This window comes from Astatotilapia calliptera, chromosome 20 (genome assembly GCF_964374335.1).
Source record: "Astatotilapia calliptera chromosome 20, fAstCal68.1, whole genome shotgun sequence".
NCBI classification, from domain to species: domain Eukaryota; kingdom Metazoa; phylum Chordata; class Actinopteri; order Cichliformes; family Cichlidae; genus Astatotilapia; species Astatotilapia calliptera.
In genome coordinates this window covers 1,147,501-1,168,715 of record NC_137441.1, presented here as the reverse complement: position 1 = coordinate 1,168,715, position 21,215 = coordinate 1,147,501, and the positions used below count along the sequence as shown (strand labels likewise).

At 47.5% G+C, this 21,215-nt stretch overlaps 1 protein-coding gene across 1 annotated transcript in view; it reads left to right on the top strand.

The window, feature by feature from the left end:
• The first annotated feature begins 866 nt into the window (after window positions 1–866).
• nol4lb (nucleolar protein 4-like b) overlaps window positions 867–21,215 on the top strand; it is a 115,975-nt gene continuing 95,626 nt past the window's right edge. Inside the window, exon 1 of the mRNA XM_026154952.2 lies at window positions 867–1,781. Coding sequence (XP_026010737.2) covers window positions 1,422–1,781 — 360 coding nt within the window. The 5' untranslated portion in view covers window positions 867–1,421. The remainder of the gene's footprint in view (window positions 1,782–21,215) is intronic.

The window sequence follows — 21,215 nt, the reverse complement described above, 5'->3', positions numbered from 1 at the left end:
TTTAATGAATCGATATCACTTTGTTCAAGCTGCTCACCTCTATCCGCCTGCACTTTCAAATACACACAAAGGACCACGGCCAATCACAGAGGTCCCACCCCTGACTATCTCTGATTGGGACACACGATGAGGGCATGATGTGTGTCAGTTGTTGACCACACGGAGATTTTCAGAGTTGCAGAGACCTTTTTTGTTACTGGAGCAGTTGGACCAAGGATTTTTTTTAGTTGCACCACTGAAAAATGTGGTCGGATTTGCGACTAGATTGGCTGCACTCTAGAGCCCTGCTGAGAGTACAAACACCTGGAAGTGAGATAACAACACAGGAAATACACGAAGGTGAGAAAAGTAAATATAAAAGACTCAAAGTCTAAAACATAAAACCCTGAAACAGCAGACTCAGGCTGACGGATTTTATTTGGACGTGAGCGATGGGTGATGTCATAGTGGTGGTTTCCATCTTTTATTTACAGTCTGTTTGATCTACTATAGTGGTTCATACAGCAGCGTTCAGATTAGCAGGTTACTGCTGTGTGTGTGTGTGTGTGTGTCGTAGACGAGCTCACACGCACACTAACTGTGAATAAAGGTTTTAGTCTTCACCTAAAGTGCAGTGTGTTTTCTTTGGGTCACGTGACTCGTGCACGCCGTGAAACTCACGGCGGATTTCTTTTAAGAGACGTGAACTGGTGAAGCTTTTAATGACGTCACGTCGCGTTCACCTGTCTGCCGCTGCTCTGGTGGGCAGGAAGTACTGATTTGCTCATATTTGACGCTTCCTGCTTTCCGCGCACCAGGACGGCCCCACGCGCCCCTCCGCTCTGCAGCCGCTGGGTGGAGGGCTGGCTGTGTTGGAGGAGCAGAGGAGAAGCAGGAATCAAACAGGTGTCCGGTCAGCTCCATCAGCCCGCAGGAGGAGGTCCACATCGACGGTGATGAACAGCCGAAAGCTCGCAGCCTCCTGACCGACAGCGGAGCTCACAGCAGGAGGACCAGGAGGAGGTGACCGACTGCTCCGCGCTGTAACAGGTGTGTCTGAGGAGCGCGCGGGTCACCCCCGCCCCCCCACACCGGAGCAGGAGCTCCGTCTCCTCTCCTGGACATCCCAGAGGCGCTCACTCGTCTTTCTGCAGCAACATAGGAGGAGGAGGAGCAGGAGAGGGAGAGGGGAGGCTTTTTTTCAGACGGCACTTTAAAAACGGAGGAGGCGTGCTCTCCTGTCGGACACGGTTAGCGGCTCTGCCCGTTGTCAGCTGCCCAGTGTCGGCAGTGTTTGATCTCATTGGGTCCGGACTCCTTTCTCCCCCCGGCGCGGAGGCAGGGAGCCGCCGCGTGTCCGGTGGATCCATCAGACCCGGACGGTGAGCGGATTCGCGCACGGCAGAGCGGAGCGGCTCTCCCTCCCGTCCCAACCGGTTATCATGGCAACCAGGACAGCCGAGAGCGCGGGGGACACGGTGACGGCCCCCGCCCTACAGCGGGCCCGGGCCCCCGGGGCTCCCGCGGAGGAGTTCCAGGACTGGTGCCTGCGCACGTACGGAGACTCCGGTAAGACGAAGACCGTGACCCGCCGCAAGTACAACAAGATCCTGCAGACGCTGCTGCAGGGGGACGAGGAGAACAGCCACGCGCTGTTCCTGCACGAGAAGAGCGGAAATCACATCAACGCCAAGTTCAAGTTCTGGGTCAAATCCAAAGGCTTCCAGGTCAGGACGCTGCCCGACGCCAAGGGCGGCTCCGCGGGCGGCCCGGTGCTCTACGTGCCCATCAAGGCGGCGACGGTTAGTGACGGTTCCTCTTTCTCCCACAGCTGTGTGTGTGTGTGTGTGTGTGTGTGGCAAGGTTTTTCTGCGCAGTGTACCAGGGGCACGGAGAAAAGTCGTCGTACCATAGGCACGAGGAGTGTGTGTGTGTGTGTGTGTGAATCAGGAAGTGAGAGTGAAGCTGCACTTCACCTGGCTCAGTGCCACCTGTTCCACCTGAGCTCCGTTTCAAAGTAAAACCAGCAGAACTATTCAAACTACCGAAACTTTATTTATACAGGACATATTCAGGGGTAGATGTGTTTTTATTAAAAAAACACAATAGTAAAGGTGAGAGGAGGTGATGATGATGATGTTTGAGGAGGTGCACACAGCAGTCACGCCAGCACACGATGCTGTTTGTGATTTCTCTTTATAATGAATCCTGCGCATCTTTTTATGTCCACATACAAACCTCACGTTTCCTGTTCACAGTGTAAATGTTTGTCTTTAAACCTGATTTGTGCTCTAAATGTGAAAAGTTTGAATTTATCTGGACGTCACACTGATGATTATGCTGATGCTGGTGAACGTGCCCGCGAGGCGTTCATTAGTCAGATTAATCTCATTAGTCTCCTGATTGGATGTTCAGATGATTGAGGCCTTTTCTGTGTGTGTGTGTGTCTGTGCGTGTGCCTAATGAAGCTGAAATAGGCTAAAACGCTGTAATATAATATAATCACTTCTCTTCACAACAAACACCTGAGCAGGTGCACAGAGCCGTGGAGTGGAAACGTCTGCTACCTTTGAACTGGATCATTTTCTAAACCTGTTTCACTGCTAGTGTTTACATTACACCCCATAATGATTCCACTCCTGAACTCTGAACATGTGGATGCTTTTACTGACAGGTTAAAATGATTCTGACACTTTAACAAAGCTACAAACAGTCACTGCATCGACTGTAACAAACATAACTGACTGACGGGTCGTTTTATGACGTTTTCGACTGTTTGAAACATAAATAAGATTTCAAATCCATGGATATCTTCTCAAGTTTTTCTTTTTGTTGAGCTAATTTCCACAATAATTCAAAGTTCACGATTGAGAAGACACTGCAGGAGAGAAGGGTTCATTTAAAGCCCTGAACCTCCCCTGCCATCACCTGCTAATTTAACACAGTCCATGTTTTTCTGAGCGGCGGCTCGGTCTAAGCTCAGGTGAGGTGGATAACGGGCACGTCCGCTCAGCTGCAGCTCTCTCAGTCACTGACGCTGAAAATCAAACCCTGAAGTCAAGCGTTGCACCCGCGTGGACATCCTGTGGGAAGATTAATGAGCTCGTCTTCACACGTTTATGACGTTTCGTGGTTTTTAAAAAACACATGCTGCATATAAAACATCCCGGTGCCCACCAGCGAGCTTTGGGCTTTCTCCGGGAACGTGATGGAAAATATGTAATCTGTATTTTATTTAAGTGGGTTTAATCCACAAAAGCCTGAATAGATCTTTGTTTGTCACGTGGAGTAACAGTAAGCACTTCAATTCAATCACAACAACCGTCGCCTTATATTGTAAGGTAGACCCTACAGTGATGCACAGATCAATCCTCACTGAAACCACGGGCAGCCTGATATAACGACGATCTGTGGAAGACTGTGGAAGGTCTCCCTCCTGACGCTCCGCCCTCATCGTTCCCGCTCTTTGTCCCGATGCTACAACGTCGCCGTGGATCTTCTGATGTGTCAGTGACTCTGGGCTGATATCAGATGTATTTTTTAGGATCATCCAGGAGTAAAAGCACAGTTTATCTAATAATAATTTATTGATATTCAATAGAAACTCTTTAGCGACATAGTAAAGTTTTCATTCCAAACTTGATTTCGATTTATTTTTCACACTTTGTGACACTGTGGCATCATTGATGTTACTGCAGTGTCAGCTCTGTTCGTGGGCATCGTCGTGCAGCAGGAGGAACCTGTCGCGGTGTGACAACCTCCAAGCATTTCATCCTGATGCCTGAGGCCAGTCAGGGTGCTGGTGCCTAGCCTGTACAGGTCTGTGCGTCCCTCCATGGGTATGCCTCCCCAGAGCACACATGTGCTCAGGTGAACCTGCTGTCATCTGTAAAAAGTAGGAGTGCAACGATACTCGTATCGATATTGAACCGTTCGATACAGTGCTTTCGGTTCGGTACGCATATGTATCGAACAATACAACATTTGTAATTTATTTTATCAACTTTCCTTCTGACGATGCTGTCTGTGTGGAGCGCTCAGTGGATCTGCGCTCGACAGTGCAGCCTAGGTGGAGTAGTCAAACGCAGATCCACTGAGCGCAGCGCAAGCTAGCGAGACAGAAGCTAAGCCCGTTGCAACATGGCAAACTGAACCTCCCCCACCCTCATTCAGATCTGGCCTTTGGAACTATTTTGGTCTTCATGTAACGTATGACCCTGAAGGTAAGCGCATCATGGACTAAAGTAAAACAGTAGACACAGCAAACCTTACTGATCCAGGAGGAGCTGGATTACCTGTGGAACCTCTGCAGGGGCCAGGTATGGTGCTACCACCAGTGACACAAGACGAGGAGGGGAACTGTCAGAGACCTCCACCCGGGAAGCTTTCCTGTTTGGGGCTTTGCAAATTGTTAGCCCTGACCGGGTCGATATCTCAAAGTTTAATTAACGTGATGCTAAACTCAGTGTGTGTCTCTGGTGTGAGTGGATAACTAAGTCCACCAACAACCCCTCCAACTTCTTGCCTTCTTAAAATGGAAAATCGTATCTTGTGTGTTTATCTCAGTACATGTGAGACTGGACGGATGAAAAATTCTGTCAAATAATTTAACTCAGTTTTATTTATAAATCACAACAACAGGCAGTTGTAGATCCTACAGTAATACATGCAGAGAAATACCCAACAATCATATGACCCCTTATGAGCACTTTGGCGACAGTGGGAAGGAAAAACTCCCTTTTAACAGGAAGAAACCTCCGGCAGAACCAGGCTCAGGGAGGGGCGGGGCCATCTGCTGTGATAGCTTGGGGTGAGAGGAGGAAGACAGGATGGGTAATTAGAAATCACATCTATCCACATGTTTGACCCTCCAAACGTTGCTGCTGTTCAGTTTTCCACCCTCGTTTGCGTCCACAGTTGGAGCTGGTTTAGTGTTTTTGGAGATCAGTCACAACGTGACGTGTTATTGGAAACCAGTTAGCTAACCTCCTGCTACAAACAGAAAGACCACAGGTCCACATAGGGCTGCTCAATTAATCGAATTTTAATCTCGATTACGATCTGGGCTTTCAACGATCATTAAAAATGACTGAGCCGATTAGTAGCACCTCCCTCGTGCTTTACTCTTGCGCTGCTCCGTGTGGCAAATCGAGCGCACCTCTCTGCATTTCGAACACACGTCACAACAATTAAGAGGACCCGAGGGAAGCTCGGAAAGCTCGGAAAGCTGAGCAGAAGTTATTTGGAGAGGAGAGTGACTGCTGTTGGTTGAACAGAGAGGTAAAAAACTTCAGTGGTGTGGAAACATTATGGGTTCAGTCAGACGTGGATCAAGTAGACACAGTGTGTAAACTTTGCTACAGTGTAGCTGCACCACAGAGCAACACTGCAAAGTTCACTAAACACAGAAGTTTACATTTTTCATTGATTTCTTATATTGCAAACATTTGCACTGTTATCAGTATTTGCACTATTTTATATTATTTTTTGAAGTCATTATTCAATACATTGCTATTGTTAACCCTTTAAATCCCTGTAGAACCGGAACCGTGTAAGCTAGCGCAATAATTTGTTTTGCATATGAAACCAGAGGAGTTGTACTTACATCTTATGCCATCAGCTTGTCCTCGGTCACGGTTTCCTTCCACATAAAGCTTTGCAAAAACTGCATAAAAAGCACTTGCAGGAACAAAAACGTAACATTCCAGAAACACGCTTTGCCGATCCGATCAGCTGATCGTAACACTTCCCACATTGAAAAAGACGTCAACGCGAACTTTTTTTTTTTTAAACTTTATTTAACAAACAATGAGTATACAACATACGAACAGATGAAGTATACAAAACAACAGAACATGAACACACAAAGCCAGGGGTAAAAGAAAAAGGTAACAATTATAAGAATACACGCAAAAATTCACATACATATATTGTTGTGAGAGGCTTTCTGTTGGTGGCGTCTGATATTGATTGTATGTACATTTGCACATCCTTAAAATAATGACAGAAATATGGTGTTTTGTTAGTAAACTTACATTTATGGATAAAAAATTTAGCTAAAAGTATTAAGAAATTTATCATAAAAAAACATTTCTCATGCTTCTTGGGGAACTTAAAGAAACAGAAGAAAACTCCCTTAAAATATGGACAATAACAAAGCTGCTAAATTCTTCCAGAATCTCTGTGTAGAAGAACAGTACCAAAAAAGATGTGTCACAGTTTCTGGATGATCCCCACAGAAAGTACAATTAGTATTTATGTCCCTTTTAAATTTGACCATGTAGTGACTACGTCAACGCGACCTATCGCATGTCCGCCATTTCCTGTCCAAAACCGGAAGTGACGTCATTTGCGCGGGAAATGTAGTTTTTTACTTGTAGGCCTTAAAAGCCTTTACTGGTGTTTTTATAAGTCATGTTTGACTCTATACTTTTCTGAATAGTTTCTGTGATGCTTAGAACTCAAATTGCACTGCTTAAAATAGTTTATTTTGATGCACCTGCTGCTTTCTTTGCAAATTTGCATCATAGGATTGTTTTTTGTTTTTCCTGCAGTATATAAAAATTGCTGTATCTCCAAAATAAAACTATGAAGACACTCAAAATAAATTTCCTGTTGCTGTAAACTATTTTTTGCAACTTTTTTGTATTTAAAGTTTTGAGGGATAAGCCTCTTAAATTTCTCCAAGTAGAAATATATGTAAAAAAAACAAAAACGATTTTCAATTTTTTTGTAGTTTATTGCACTTTTTTGTAATTAATGTAGTTACTATGGACTTAATGCAGACATATTATTAAAATATGGGCTATAACAGTTGTATTGATGTGTAGCAACTTGAAATGCTCCCACAAATGGCACTACAGCATGTAAACATATAATATAAGCTCTGGCGGACTTGGTTCTATGGTAGGTCTTAAAGGGTTAAATAAATATCGTCAAATAATCGAGATCTCAATTTCAGTGAAAATAATCGTGATTATCATTTTTGCCATAATCGAGCAGCCCTAGGTCCACAGACCCCGTGGAGAAGCTCAGTCTCCTTTAGGTTTCAGCCTCGTGTGTTGCACGCCAAGCAGGCTCTGATCACATGACCTCAGGCACCTGCTGTACGGCTGTAAGAAATGTGCTGTATGCTGATATTTGGCGGATCGTCCTCACGCAGCAGTCGCCCCCAGCTGCTGTCAGAGCAGGAGATGTTCACACCTACACGAAGCCGCTGCTCCCGTCCTGACTGTAACACGGTCAGTTCTTCTCGTACTGTTACTTTTTGACGTCATTTAGTGACTTCTAACGACTTTTGGGACAGCCAATAGCAGTTTTCCTTCCTGAGGAGTTGGCGTCACTGATGTCACGCCGTCCGCCTCTTTAACATTATCATAGTGAAGACGACCTGCTGACCTTCAGCCTCAGAATGATGAATGAAGATGATTTAGGTGACTTTATCGTGGTCAGGGTGTCAAATGAATACGATGGTAACGACCACGACTCTGCCGGTGAGGCTGTGTTCATCGTTCATATACAGGCTTTGCTCTCCTTGCTCACGCCCAGTAGCGGCGTCCCGCTGTTGCTCTGATCGCTCTGTGATATTTGTTTCTGTTTGTGTTGTCCTCGCGCTGACTGTCTGTTTCTGTGTCGTCTGCTACCTGCTGAGCCAGCTGACAAACACTAAACAGGATCTCACCGCCACCTCGAATGAGCAGCTTCCTGTCTGACGGCGTCACGCTGAGCGGGGAATGACCCGAGCGGATCAACAGCTGATCTCACACACCGACTCACAGGTGGTGTGTGTGCGTGCAGAGTCACACACAGGTGAATGAGTCAAACACTGACTGTAGCACAGCTGCTGCTCTCACGTTGCAGCGAATTATTGCTGACAGCTGCGACGGCGTTTGGAAACGCGCTTCCTGTCACAGCAAAGTCTGAGCCTCAGATGGACGAATACTCCCGGAAATGCTTCACATCATAACTGATCCATGTCACGATGTGTCGGTCCTCCGCCTGCTTTCCTCTTCCTCCTCCTCTGTTACTCGGGTTTTACCCCCCAGCTGTGAAAGGCTGACGGGGTGTGATGGCGACACGGAAGCCTCGGCTGGCGATCCTGGTCCTGCTCGCTGTAACGGCTCATGGACCTGCAGGTTCTGACCCTCGAGCTCACAGAGGGTCTCCAGAGCAGAACCAGCACTACAGTAGCTGTTTTTATCACCCTGCTGAAACTCTGAGCTTTCAGCTTCTGCTGGCAGGAAAAAACGTTTCAATGAGCTGAACAGAGAAGTTTGAGCTTGATTATCCCAGCTGGGGTCTTTGGTTGGACACAGTCACCCTGAGGATCACGCAGGAGTCTGATTGAGGTAACACACTGACTGCATACACGTGTGAGTATAATCAGCACTGTGACTTCAGGCTTTGTTTCCACGATGGAGAATGCAGCCATCAGATTTCACTTCCACACTTCCTGTAATGGAAGCAGAGTCTGGGGACGAGGGGGGCGACTCGCCCATCGCTGGGGCGTGGTGAAGGCTCTGGATGTTGTCGGGCTGTCCTGGCTGCACTGTGTGGAGATCTGAACAACGTTCAGCTTCAGGCTGTTTTCTGAGCACCTGCGGGACGACTTCTCTATGCCATGAGCCGGCCACGGTGGCGTTGGTTGGTTGGCTGGGGGGTAATAATGTAAAAAAAGTGAAGTGAAGCTTGTTTGTGTTTTTGCTGCTGGTCAGAGTAAACTCTGTTTGTGTGGTACTGAAGCACTCGGAGGCCCCAGGAAACACTGAGAGGTTTGTAGACTAATGATAGCTGCTATCTTTGCTCTGGTGTCAGGCCCATGCGATGACTACTTCCCCCTCTGTCGGCTGTCTCCAGCTGGAGCAGCAGACGTCGGCCTGTTTCGAGCACGAACGCTTAAGCGGCGACTCTGTGAACAGATGAAGAGCTCACGGTGGGAAAACGGCGCTCAGCCTCTGACCTGCTGTTCTTGTTTAAAAGTTTTCCATAAATCAGAGAAGCAGCCGGAGTCCGGCGAGCTTACATCACTGGTCTCGAACGGGTCCCTGTGCTGATGAGTCACGCCGAGTTAGGAAACATCAGAGGAACATCACACATTAAAGCTGTGACGAGAAGTGTGTGTGTGCTGTCAGGCTCATGATTGGAGTACAGGTGGAGGCGCTCTGCTGGAAACGGAGACAAACATCCGTTTTAGGCTCTTTGGAAGAATTGAATGTAAATGAGTGGATTTAGTGTGTTTTTGACCTTCAGGGTCACGTTCGTTCTCACAGCTTAATGAGAAACCAGATGAATCTCGTTAAATCGATGGCATCAGGTGTTTCTTGATTTTATTGAAGCTGAACCAAAGCTTGCATGAATCAGTACGTCAGAGATGAAAGACTTTAAACACACAAAGACACAAATATCTTTGTTCTCTCTGCGCGTCTCTTCTTTTATCACCTGAAGTGAAATAAAGCAGAAGAAACAAACTTTCCAAACACTAAAACACTTTAATTGGTTGGATGTGAGACAAAGAGAACGTGATTTCTTCCAACAGATTGAGCTCAAAGTCTTAATTGGTGAGGCTGAATTTAGCTGGTTGCCATGCCTTCAAAGATTTCTCGGTAAATACAGCTCGCTGTGTTTAAAATAAGGAGCGCGGTCACCTGCCGTGCACCTTCAACCAATTAAAACTAGAATAAACTTTCTTCTTCCACTTTGTTTAATATGAGAAAAATGAGCCTGAAATTAAGCGTTGAAGAAAGAATTCGATGCAGTTCTCTCACCTCCTGCCTTCAGCTGATCCCACAGCCAAACTCAAAGCAGCCGCTCGCCGTCACGGCGCGGCGCTCTGCTGTTACGGTCGTTGCGTTTTCTTTCGTCTTTGTTTGCAGTAAACCGAGCAAAGTGCAGCTTCTGTTCAAACATGACACAAAACCTGCGTCACTGTTAGTAACGTTAGATTCAGTCATTAATACTCATTTTGGGTTCATGTGTGAAAGAAAGGCACATGTAAGAGCGAGGTCAAAGGTCAGAGTAACGTGATGCTTAGAAGCGTCGTACATCAGTCCTTATATATCAGTACAAACACAGAACTCGGGGCGGGGCTGGATGGAAACGTTTGGAGGGTCGTGAAGTCGAGAGCTGGTAACCACGAGCATCGTGGTCGTTAGCTGCAGAGCTGCGGTCAGGCTAAGGCTAGCAGAGAGAGGGCGGAGGATGACGGTCCTCCGTGGACAGAGACGAGCGTTCACACTGAGATTGTGCTGCGTGTGCACACAGCTGATCAGAGCGCCAGGAAGCCCACGGCTCCATCGAGCGAGGAGGCGCTCGGCCTGGAAGCGGGGCGATGTCTTCACAGGAGGAGCGACGTTGCCGTGTGCGTCCGAGCGTTGAGGTTCTGCGCTCCCTCAGAGAGGAGCAGAGCTGCTGAGAACCTCCGCGTGGATCCTCGCTCCGCTACCTTCACTGAGCACGCTCGGCTCACCTCCCCCTCCCTGTTCTCCTGTTGCTATGGTGAACGTCTCCTTTGGCGATGGTGAAAAGAAATTAACACCAGTCTTAATTAGACTGCAAGGCTTCAATTTCCACCTCCATTCCTCCTCCTCCTGCTGACCTTCTCCTCCCTCTTGTCCCCCCACCCACCACCACCACCTGAAAGGCAGGCGGCCATATTAACAGCAGCCACCAGGCGTCATTAATGTGAGCCGTCAGTCAAAGAACCGAGTGAGCTGGTTGGACGGCTCCCAGACTAACTGCAGTAAAGTCTGCTTTGAGTCAGCTCGCACGTGTTCGTGTGAACACGGTGAACGAGGAGGGCTGCGCTTCTAAACGCAGTTCCAGTCTTTGCAAATGCAGCTGGTTTGAGTCTGTGTTAACCGACGGGTGGAGCTGCTGTGCGTCATCACGCCGAAGCTACAAGCCCATTACTGCACGAGGAGGATGCAGGTGTGGTCATGTGTCAGACAAACTAAAATCACGTGTGGGTCTTTGTGTGGAAGCAATGATTGAACGATGATGATACGATCGTGTTTGGCCCGACGGTCTCCGTCATGCTTGTGGAGATGATTCTGCCTCGGAGCAGGACGGCAGCTCAGTGTGACCGCTCACGTGTCAGGTGGTTTTCCCATCATGCTCCTGGTGTCGCTCATTTCATCACCAGTATCAGAGCGTCGTCATGGTCGATTCACTGAAGAGTTGGAAACTGATTAAAATCAGCAGAGAGAAGCTGCACGGCCTGCAAACTGTAACTGTTTACTGTGTGTTTGTGCTGTGTGGCACAGCTGCTGCAGAATATGGTCGCACACTGTGTGTATGAACACATGAAATAACAGGTTAATGCTTCTAACCCACCTTCAGTACGTCACTGGTGTGTGTGTGTGTGTGTGTGTGCGTGTGTGTGTGTGTGTGTGTGTGCGTATGTGTGTGCGTGTGTGTGTGTGTGTGCGTGTGCGTGTGTGCGTGTGCGTGTGCGTGTCTGCACTTACACAGCAGCACCTGTTCATGTGTGAAGGCTGAGTGTAGCGCTCTGATAGGTGTGAGCGGTGTGTTTGTGGGTGTCGGGCTCTCCCTCTGCCGTGTTTGCTCATGAACCGTGGCGGTGGGTCAGGTGCAGGCGGCGCCCGGGTCATCCCGTCGTCTGGGTTTCCTTCAGCCTTCGAGGCCCATCGAATCCGGGCTGCGTCTCCTCTTATGCTAATGTTTAAAGCGCTGCCATCCTGCAAAGGAGGATCTAATCTAAAACATGTACCCTGATCTCTCTGAAGCTTTTACTGTGACACCGGCGACTCTGCTTTGTGCTCTGCCTTCTGCTGTTGTTGACACGAGTGAAAGATGGAGCGACCAATGGATGGCTGGGACTCTCTTCCCACGCTGTCACAGTGAAGGAAGTCGGCCTGTTCATGGATCCAGAAACACGTTGGGATGGCAAACCAGCTGCTCGTTACGCCGTGCCCATGCCGAACAATACCGTACGCACTGCAGCACATTATCTTATTCTTTTCTGCTAACTCGTTATAATACAGCCTCTAAACTTCAGCATATTTCTGTGAAGTTACAAAGTGACTATATTCACAGGCTGGTTACGGAGCATTATAGACCTGCAGAGGATGTAGAACACAACGTCGATCGTGCACAGCAGCGTAGTGAACATGATACAAAGATGTACAAAGGGCAGATTAATCATCCTTTGTTCAACAGCAGTCTGATGTTGCTGAATTCTAATTCAAGTGTCATTTCAAATCAAACACCTGACATCCTGTTTAATTACAGGGGAGTTACGCCCTCGTTCACGGCTGTTTTATAAAGTGTTATATGATGAATATACACTGTCTTAAACTGATTATAAGTGTTCTGAAACAAACCCAGCACAGTGGATTGTTCTGGGTTTATTAGCAGGAAACGCGATGCTTCGATGCTTCGATGCTTCGATGCTTCGATGCTTCGATGCTTTGGTTTAAACCACGAATCGGTTTTTCTTTGCACTCATGTCTCCTCCGTGTTCAGGTGGAGCTGTTGGAGAATCTTTTGTTTTCTGGAAGGTTTTCCTGCTTTAGAGCAGGCGGGAGGAGGAGGAGGAGGAGGAGGAGGAGGAGGGAGGTGTTCTTGTGGGACAGCGGCCTTCTCATTATCACATCTTCCCACCTCCCCCTTTAAAAAAACCATACCTCTCTCCAGTATGCCTTCTCTTCCATTTTCAGCCTCCCCACAGATGCCCGCCCCCCATGCTCGCCTCCTCCTCACCTCCTTCCTCCTCCTCTGTGCCCCTTCCCTGCCCTGCTGCCAGCGCTGCTGGATAATTAGCTCAGTGCTCCTCAGAGCAGCAGTGTGTTGTTGCGTGCTCGTGTCTGCATCACCGTTCTCTGGCTCATCATCGTCACAGTAATCCTCTCCTCTCGTGTTGATCTGACGGCGTCGTCATTGTGTTGAACCGTAACAATGATGTTTAAAAATGGCTGACAGGAAACATGCGGTCCTTTTTGTTGTGCACTGTAAATGTCAGCAAGTCCTCAAAGTGGAATCAAAACATGTTGATGCGTCAGAGCAGGGGTCACCAACCTTTTTGAAAGTGAGAGCTACTTCTTGGGTACCGATTAATGTGAAGGGCTACCAGTTTGACACACACTTCTCAAATAACAAATTTCCTCAATTTAACTTAATTATGTGTTATCATTAATAATTAATGATATTCATCTATGTAAAAACACTAATTATGTTAAATATTTTTCACCATAATTATAAAGAATGCAAGTAGGAAACATAAATATCAATATGCAACGCTTTATTTCTATATATCTCTGCAAGTATTTACATTTTGAAGTGATCACTTCTACAACATTTTCACTTACCACTAACAAATTTTAACAATCATGCACTGTTACATACATGATTTTTGTATGTATGTAACATACAAAAATCAACTTTCAAATTTTACAGAACTTTTCACCAAATCTGCAGCATTTTAAAGCAAATTGTCACATGTTACACTTAACAAACACATTTGTTTTTCAATAATTAAATTCAACTTTGACATGACACTGTAATGTTGCCACTGAGAACATCTAATATGGCTTTCTTTGTCTGTTAGTGGGAAACCTGGCATTGCATGCTGTTCACCAGTGTGTTGTAATCTGGGGTATAACTTGACACTGCAACTCTGAGTGAGTCTTGCAGATGTGCATCGGAGAGGCGTGTTCTGTGTTTGTTCTTGATGAAGTTCATGTCAGAAAAGGCTGATTGGTTGAACCAAACAGGCTGGCAACCTTCACAGCTGCTGTGCACACACCACTGTACTTTTCTGTGTCAACAAGGCACCAAAAGTTTGGTGCACCCTGACAGGCTTTGAGGTGGACGTCATTTTGCAATGTTCCAGTTTCGATTTCCACCTGTCCAGCATCCAAGCTGAACATTGAACTTAGTTGCTCAGCAATGCATGTTGTGTCCACATTCATGAAAGGATTGGAAACAAATGAGACACATGGCTCAAGCTGATCAAGGTCACAAAACCTGTTCTCAAACTCTCGACCGAGTCGGTTTATGACTTGAGTGTACTTTTCTGCAACTTTGTCAAAAGTCTCAGATGCAGAAGCAACTGCACTTTGCCAGATCCTGATCCAACTGATCGGCCAAGTTCCCGGACATAGCCGACACTCTTCTAACAATTGTAGCTGCCCCCAGCTGGACATCGGAGAGAGTGGAGATTACATCGTTTCCATACTTCTCGTCGTTAAGCACAGCTTTTGCAATTATCATCATTGCTTCTTTGAAAACCTCCCCGTCTAAAAATGCCTTCTTTTTCTTAGTCATGAAATGTGTAGCTCTAAATGAGGCTTCGGTTGCTTTTGGGGAGTTTTTCACCGGTCTTGTGAAAAAAGACTGCTGTTTGCTCAAACCTGCCTTTAACTCGCAGTGTGCTGCCCTTTGGGTAGTTAGCATGGTAGCTTGTGTGACGCGTTGGGAAATGTCTCTCCACATTGTGCCACTTTGCCGTTGCCACAGTCGCCCCGCAAATGAGACACACACATGAATCTTTCACAGTGGTAAAAAAGAACTCTTCCTCCCATTCACTGTGAAAATGATGTTTTCTTCCTTTTTTCCGCCATGTTTTCCTCATCTCCTCACCTTTGCCTTTGCTGGTCTTCACGGCAACTGTTTCCGTGGAGACCAGCTAGCACTAAATATTAGATCATGATCTAATATTTAATAATAAACTTTTTTTTAATATATTATCTCTAACAAATTAACACCAATGCAATTGTGATTAAAAAAAATAGCAAGAAAAAATAAAAATAGATGCAGCTTACTGGTAAGTTGTTATGGTGAGCTATTTTTAGAACAGGCCCGCGGGCGACTCATGTGGTCCTTGCGGGCGACCTGGTGCCCGCGGGCACCGTGTTGGTGACCCCTGCGTCAGAACATCCAACCTGCAGTTCCTCTGATGTCCAGCAGGGGCGGTAGTGAGTCCCATAGACTCCCATGTTAAAATAAACATGTATACACAAACTGATTGGTCTCTGTGGATCATACATGGGCACAATGCTTCTATAACTCACCTATTTTCATTATTAGGGGCGTGGCCTCTTTGACTGACAGGTGGATGTAGCTGCTAGCTTCACCTGAGCTGGACCTCTGGACCGTGTTTGTGCTGTTGGAGTCTTCTGGAGCACTTTTAATGACATCATGTGACCAATATCACAGCGGCTGTGAGGTCACTGTACTAACAGAGCGTCTGAGGAGGCGGAGCTTCATTTTGGTGTGCAGTGAGATTCTAGGGTTTTGATTGGATGTTACTGAGCACTGATTAGCAGCATCTGGCTGAGTGATATGGAATCCAAAATAGAAGATTAATGTCAAAGACAGGTTTGAACCTCTTCTACCTGTAATGCTTATTTAACAGGTTTGTGACTCTGAGAGCGCCGTGATACTCAGAAAGGTCATTTATTGAACTGGGGCAGCAGCGCTCTTGGTTGCCTGGCAGGTTTTGGGTCTGGACTCTAACAGGACTGAGAGGTCCTGATGATTATGCCTCATTATGAAGATTTCACACGCACGCACCTAATAAATCTCTTGGATTACAGCAGAAACACTTCTTCTTTTTTTGTGTGTGTGTGAAATCTGATCCCGTGGAGCTTCGGAGGCCGTCTTCCTCATCAGCGTGTTGCTCTGTCCACTCTGGGGAAACGGTGAAGTGAGCAGAAGCAGGCGAGAGGCTGTGCTGAGCAGAAGTTTGAAGTCTAAAAGAAGTGTGGTGGGCGAGGTTTCTGTGATAGCAGGTGAAGCTTCTATTTTTGCTGCCAGGTTGGAGGTTAATTAGCCAACAAACAGCAGCAGCGCTGTTTGTTGGCTAAGGAGCAGCGTGACAGATGCAGTTGATGAAAGCTTCGTTTGTTTTTCCTTTGAATGAGCCGAGCTGTTTTTAGCCTGCGTTAAACCCGCGGTGCAGAGCCCGGTGTGTTCACACCTTTCTCACAGACTGTCGGCGCTCTGGTCACACACGTGGAAGCGTGGCGCTCTCATCAGGCCGTACATGGCTGTTTGTCAGGTGCTGCCTGTGTCTCACTGCTTTGATTCAAACATAACGCTTCACGTTAGAGACTCCGCTCCTCATTAGCAGTGGCAGCTTAGTTTGCACTTTTATTAGCGAGGAGCTTCTTACAGTCCTGTTTGGACCTTGGCGTCTCTGTTTCAGGCGCACTTGTTGGCTAAGTAACAAAGGTACACGATCACATTTAGGGACAAACACTCTGTCAGATCCACATCTGTGTAGGTTCACAGTCACAATAGTCTGAGGAGCTTGAAAAAGGAGGAAACTTGACTTCCCTAAGTTTGTGAAGATCATCCCAGAAGCTTCATCAGTCCTAAAAACAAATAGCGGAGAGTCGAAAAGGAACACACACATGCAAAGAAAGCTCTTAAAAGTGGCCATCCCCACCTTACTTATCAGGTCTATCACAGTGTTTTCACCCTCGGTGTTAAGCTCTGGTGCTGATGACCCACACTTTGTTCGCACTTTGGCTCACGTGACGACTCGCATGATCAGCGGTGGGTCAGTGACCACCTCCCTCCCTCGCGAGGGCTTAAATACACTTGTTTGTAGAACTGAGACGTCGTCTGCTTCTTCGAGCTGCTCGGATTCCGCTAGGTTGTGGTTTGGAGAGACGGCAGGGTGAGGCGCTGCTGGGTCAGGATTGGGCAGTGGCAGCTGGTGGGAGGGGTTTTAAATAGGTAGCAGCTTCACGTGTTGATCACGCGAGTATCAGGTGTTCTGGTTCATACTGAAGCGCCTCGAGGCAGAAACCTTTAAATGTCCTGTGGACGCTTCGCCTGGTGCACCGCCACGTCTCCGTGGACTGCAGAGCGGCAGACGGTTTCCTTTCATTCACGCTGTTTCTCACGTGTTGTTGCTTAAAATGTCCCTGATGTGATGCGTCTATTAAATATTAACACCGCTCCACTTCCTGATGCTCTTGTTGGAGGCGGATCTTTTCTTCCTGCTTTGCATCGTGGAACCTGAGGGCTGTGTGTGTGTGTGCTGATGAAGATGGGCAGAGGTGGAGGCTGAAGAGCAGGGGTGGTGGTGATGGTGTGGAGGGGGGCATTCAGTTTTCATTGAATGGACACTGTGTGTATCCTAGCAACAGGCTGGTTTGGAAATGGGATGGCAAGCTGAGCTGAGGCACAGAAAGAGGGGAAACAAGAGAGCGAGGCTGCTGATAATAAGAGGGTGGAGGTGAAGGTGCAGCAGGTCAGAGCAGAGAGATGGAGGCTCGGATGGAGGGATCAGGCAGCGCCGTGGAAACGAAGAGAAGAGCAAGAGGTGGAGCAGTTGCTGTAATAATTCTACACAGGACCACCAAAGACTCGGTCCATAAGAGACAAAGACTCGGTCCATAAGAGACAAAGACTCGGTCTGCAGAGACAAAGACTCGGTCTGCAGAGACAAAGACTCGGTCCATAAGAGACAAAGACTCGGTCTGCAGAGACAAAGACTCGGTCCATAAGAGACAAAGACTCGGTCTGCAGAGACAAAGACTCGGTCTGCAGAGACAAAGACTCGGTCTGCAGAGACAAAGACTCGGTCCATAAGAGACAAAGACTCGGTCTGCAGAGACAAAGACTCGGTCCATAAGAGACAAAGACTCGGTCTGCAGAGACAAAGACTCGGTCCATAAGAGACAAAGACTCGGTCTGCAGAGACAAAGACTCTGTCCATAAGAGACAAAGACTCGGTCTGCAGAGACAAAGACTCTGGCCACAGAGACAAAGACTCTGTCCACAGAGACAAAAACTCGGTCCACAAGAGACAAAGACTCAGTCTGCAGAGACAAAGACTCTGTCCATAAGAGACAAAGACTCGGTCTGCAGAGACAAAGACTCGGTCCATAAGAGACAAAGACTCGGTCTGCAGAGACAAAGACTCTGTCCATAAGAGACAAAGACTCTGTCCATAAGAGACAAAGACTCTGTCCACAGAGACAAAAACTCGGTCCACAAGAGACAAAGACTCAGTCTGCAGAGACAAAGACTCTGTCCATAAGAGACAAAGACTCGGTCCGCAGAGACAAAGACTCTGTCCATAAGAGACAAAGACTCTGTCCATAAGAGACAAAGACTCGGTCCACAGAGACAAAGACTCGGCTCGCAGAGACAAAGACTCGGTCCATAAGAAACAAAGACTCTGTCCGCAGAGACAAAGACTCTGCTCACAGAGACAAAGACTCGGTCCATAAGAGACAAAGACTCTGTCCACAGAGACAAAGACTCGGCTCGCAGAGACAAAGACTCGGCCCCTGGAGACAAAGACTCGGCTCGCAGAGACAAAGACTCGGCCCCTGGAGACAAAGACTCGGTCCACAGATGATGGGGCTCAAGACTTTTGCACAGTGCATTATAATGTGTTTACACATTTCTATTATTTTTATCTGCAGCTTTGTGAAAAGAGTGGACTCTCATCCTCTTCTGAGCATAAACAGCTGGACGGTGCAGATAACTGTGTGTGTGTGCGTTGCACTGGTGTCACTCACACATTCAGAACACACTGAGTGTTGGCGGTAATGAACGAGTGTGTAAACATGGGCCTCATTAATATGGACGCTTCAGAGCCCGCTGCGTGGGCCTCAACGCCACAAACATCAAATATGAAACGTGTGTTTCACGGGGACACTGTGCAGGTGAGTTCACACCTGAAAATCAACTGGTGGGGAAAGTGTTCATGCAGAGGCCTAAAAGTGGGTCAAAGAAACAGAAATGTTTTAATGAGAAGACCCCGCAGAGAGGACACAGCCCAATATAGCTGCAGAGGGAGTGTGTGTGTGTGTGTGTGTGTACCTGTTTAGACATTGTTGTGTCTAAACAGGTACACACTAGTATATGTTCCTATACTTGTGGGGACCAACTGTCCTCACAAGTTTGAAGGTATTTGAGACTCAAAATGTGGTTTTAATGTCAGGCTTACAGTCAGGTTATGGTGAGGTTAGGCATTCATTTTGATGTTTCAGGAAACTGGCCAAGGAAAGCATTCTGTCAATGACATGTCCTCACTAAGATATTACAATGAGAGAGTGTGTGTGTGTGTGTGGTGCTCTAAGGCGTCCCCATGCTCTCTCTCACCTCCACTCTCTCACACACACACACACACACACACACACACACACACACACCTGGACTGTACTCATTGGAGTCTATGGGACTGGCTGATGAGTGGAATGTGTGAATGAACATTCATATTAAACATGGCTTCCATCTTTCAATCAGCCTCCTGTAATTACAGTTTATTCTCAGCTCCAACCATCACCATCACTTCCTCCACCTTCCTCCACCTTCCTCTTTTCTTTTGTCTCCTCGCCTCTGTCCCACTTTCTCCTGTTCTCCTCTCTTCCAGCCAATCCTCCTCCTCTTCCTCTTTGCAGTTGTAATGGCACTGGGGGTAGGTGGGGGGGGGGGGGGGGGGTGCACATTAGAAATGTCTCCTCTGTGATAAGCTGCAGCTGGTTACCATAGCAACACTTATTACCTGCACCCCTAGAAGGAAAGGGGGAGGTAATGGGTCAAGATATGGTGTCCTAATTGTGTGTGTGTGTGTGTGTGTGTGTGTGTGTGTGTGTGTGTGTGTGTGTGTGTGTGTGTGTGTGTGTGTGTGTGAGAGGAGAGAGAGGAGCAACAGGCTTTTGCTCATTGACTCTTCACGTTGCTGCTTTACAATAATGGCCCCACCCTCCGACACACACACACCTGTCACCGCCACGCTGGATGTTTCACATACATCATAACAGGTTTGGTCACATGACGCTGAGGTGAAATGTGCCTGCAGGCAGGCCTCGATGTTTCAGGTTGCTCACGGTCTCCACTTCCTGTTTCTGTGCGGCGTGTTAACAGCGAGGCTCCGCTGATCGATGTGTTCACCCACACACACAAAAGCTCGTTAAGCGAAATAACCCACAGAGGATTATCACCTCCGAGCTCATTTAGGAAGCTCAGAGAACTTCTAATCACTCCAACTTCCAGCTGGACTTCCTGGAAGTTGGAGACTTCACGTCACGCCTTCCTGTTGGGTAGGCGTGACGGTCCAGGAAGACTGGGAGCTTTTCACAAATGTACTAAAGCAGCTGTTCTGATCATGGCCACCTCCATGCTGTATTCCTGTTTGCCAGAGCAGCTTAGCATGATCCACAGTTCAGAATAATGCCTCTGTATCCAACACTGCAGCCGTTTCACTTCCTGTTAATGTCATTGCATTTCAGCCGGGGGCCTGCAGGAGGCGCTACGAGCTGTTTGTGTGGCAGCCAGTCAAAAGAAGTCTGCTTAAAGGCGGGAAAACAGCCTCAGCGCGCCCCTGTGGTCCTCCCTGTCCCATAGGGGGCGCCACCTGCTGCTGTGCCGGCTGAATTGCAGCCACTGTAACGTATGGAAGGTTTCCCCTGTTCTTCCTGATGATACAGGATCACTTGCAAACATGGCAGCACATGGTCACTGGGGTCAAACCGTCCCAGATGTAGGATCAGTTTAGAGATCACGGTCTCGTTAGAGTGGGAGAGGAGCAGGAAGCTGCGACGATTCAGAGAATTTAGTTTAGAGGTAAATTAAATCCTCCCACATTTGAGTTTTGTGTCTCAGTAATTTCCCCTTTTGTTCTGGTAAATTCACAGCTTTAATTTTGAAAGTCTTCCGGGCAGTGTTTCAGTCTCTTATGCTGTGCTCTGTGTCATCTTTATTTTACTGTGAAATTTCTGAAAGGAAGCGGTGGCTTTTACCGCCGTGTTTTAGAAGATTGTTCAGAACAAACAAATCCAGCCGTGCTGTCAGTGACCCGGCTTTACCTCCAGCCCGGCTCACGCGTCCTCGCTGTGCTGAGTTTGTGTGCTGTGGGAAAAAAGGATTGTTCACAGTGGCTCAGGGGGTTGGGAAGCTTATCTGTAACCGGAAGGTCGCCGGTTCGAACCCCGGGCTCTCTGTCCTGGTCGTTGTGTTCTTGGGCAAGACTCTTCACCTACCGCCTACTGGTGATGGTCAGAGGGGCCGATGGTGCGATATGACAGCCTCGCTTCTGTCAGTCTGTCCCGGGGCAGCTGTGGCTACAACTGTAGCTGCCTCCACCAGTGTGTGAATGTGACAGTGAATGAACAGTGGCATTGTGAAGCGCTTTGGGTGCCTAGAAAAGCGCTATATAAATCCACTCCATTATTATTATTTATTCTGTGTTGTGTACCTCTTTCTCTCTTTACCTCCCTTCAGAGCACCTCTTTGTTTTGCTGGCACACACC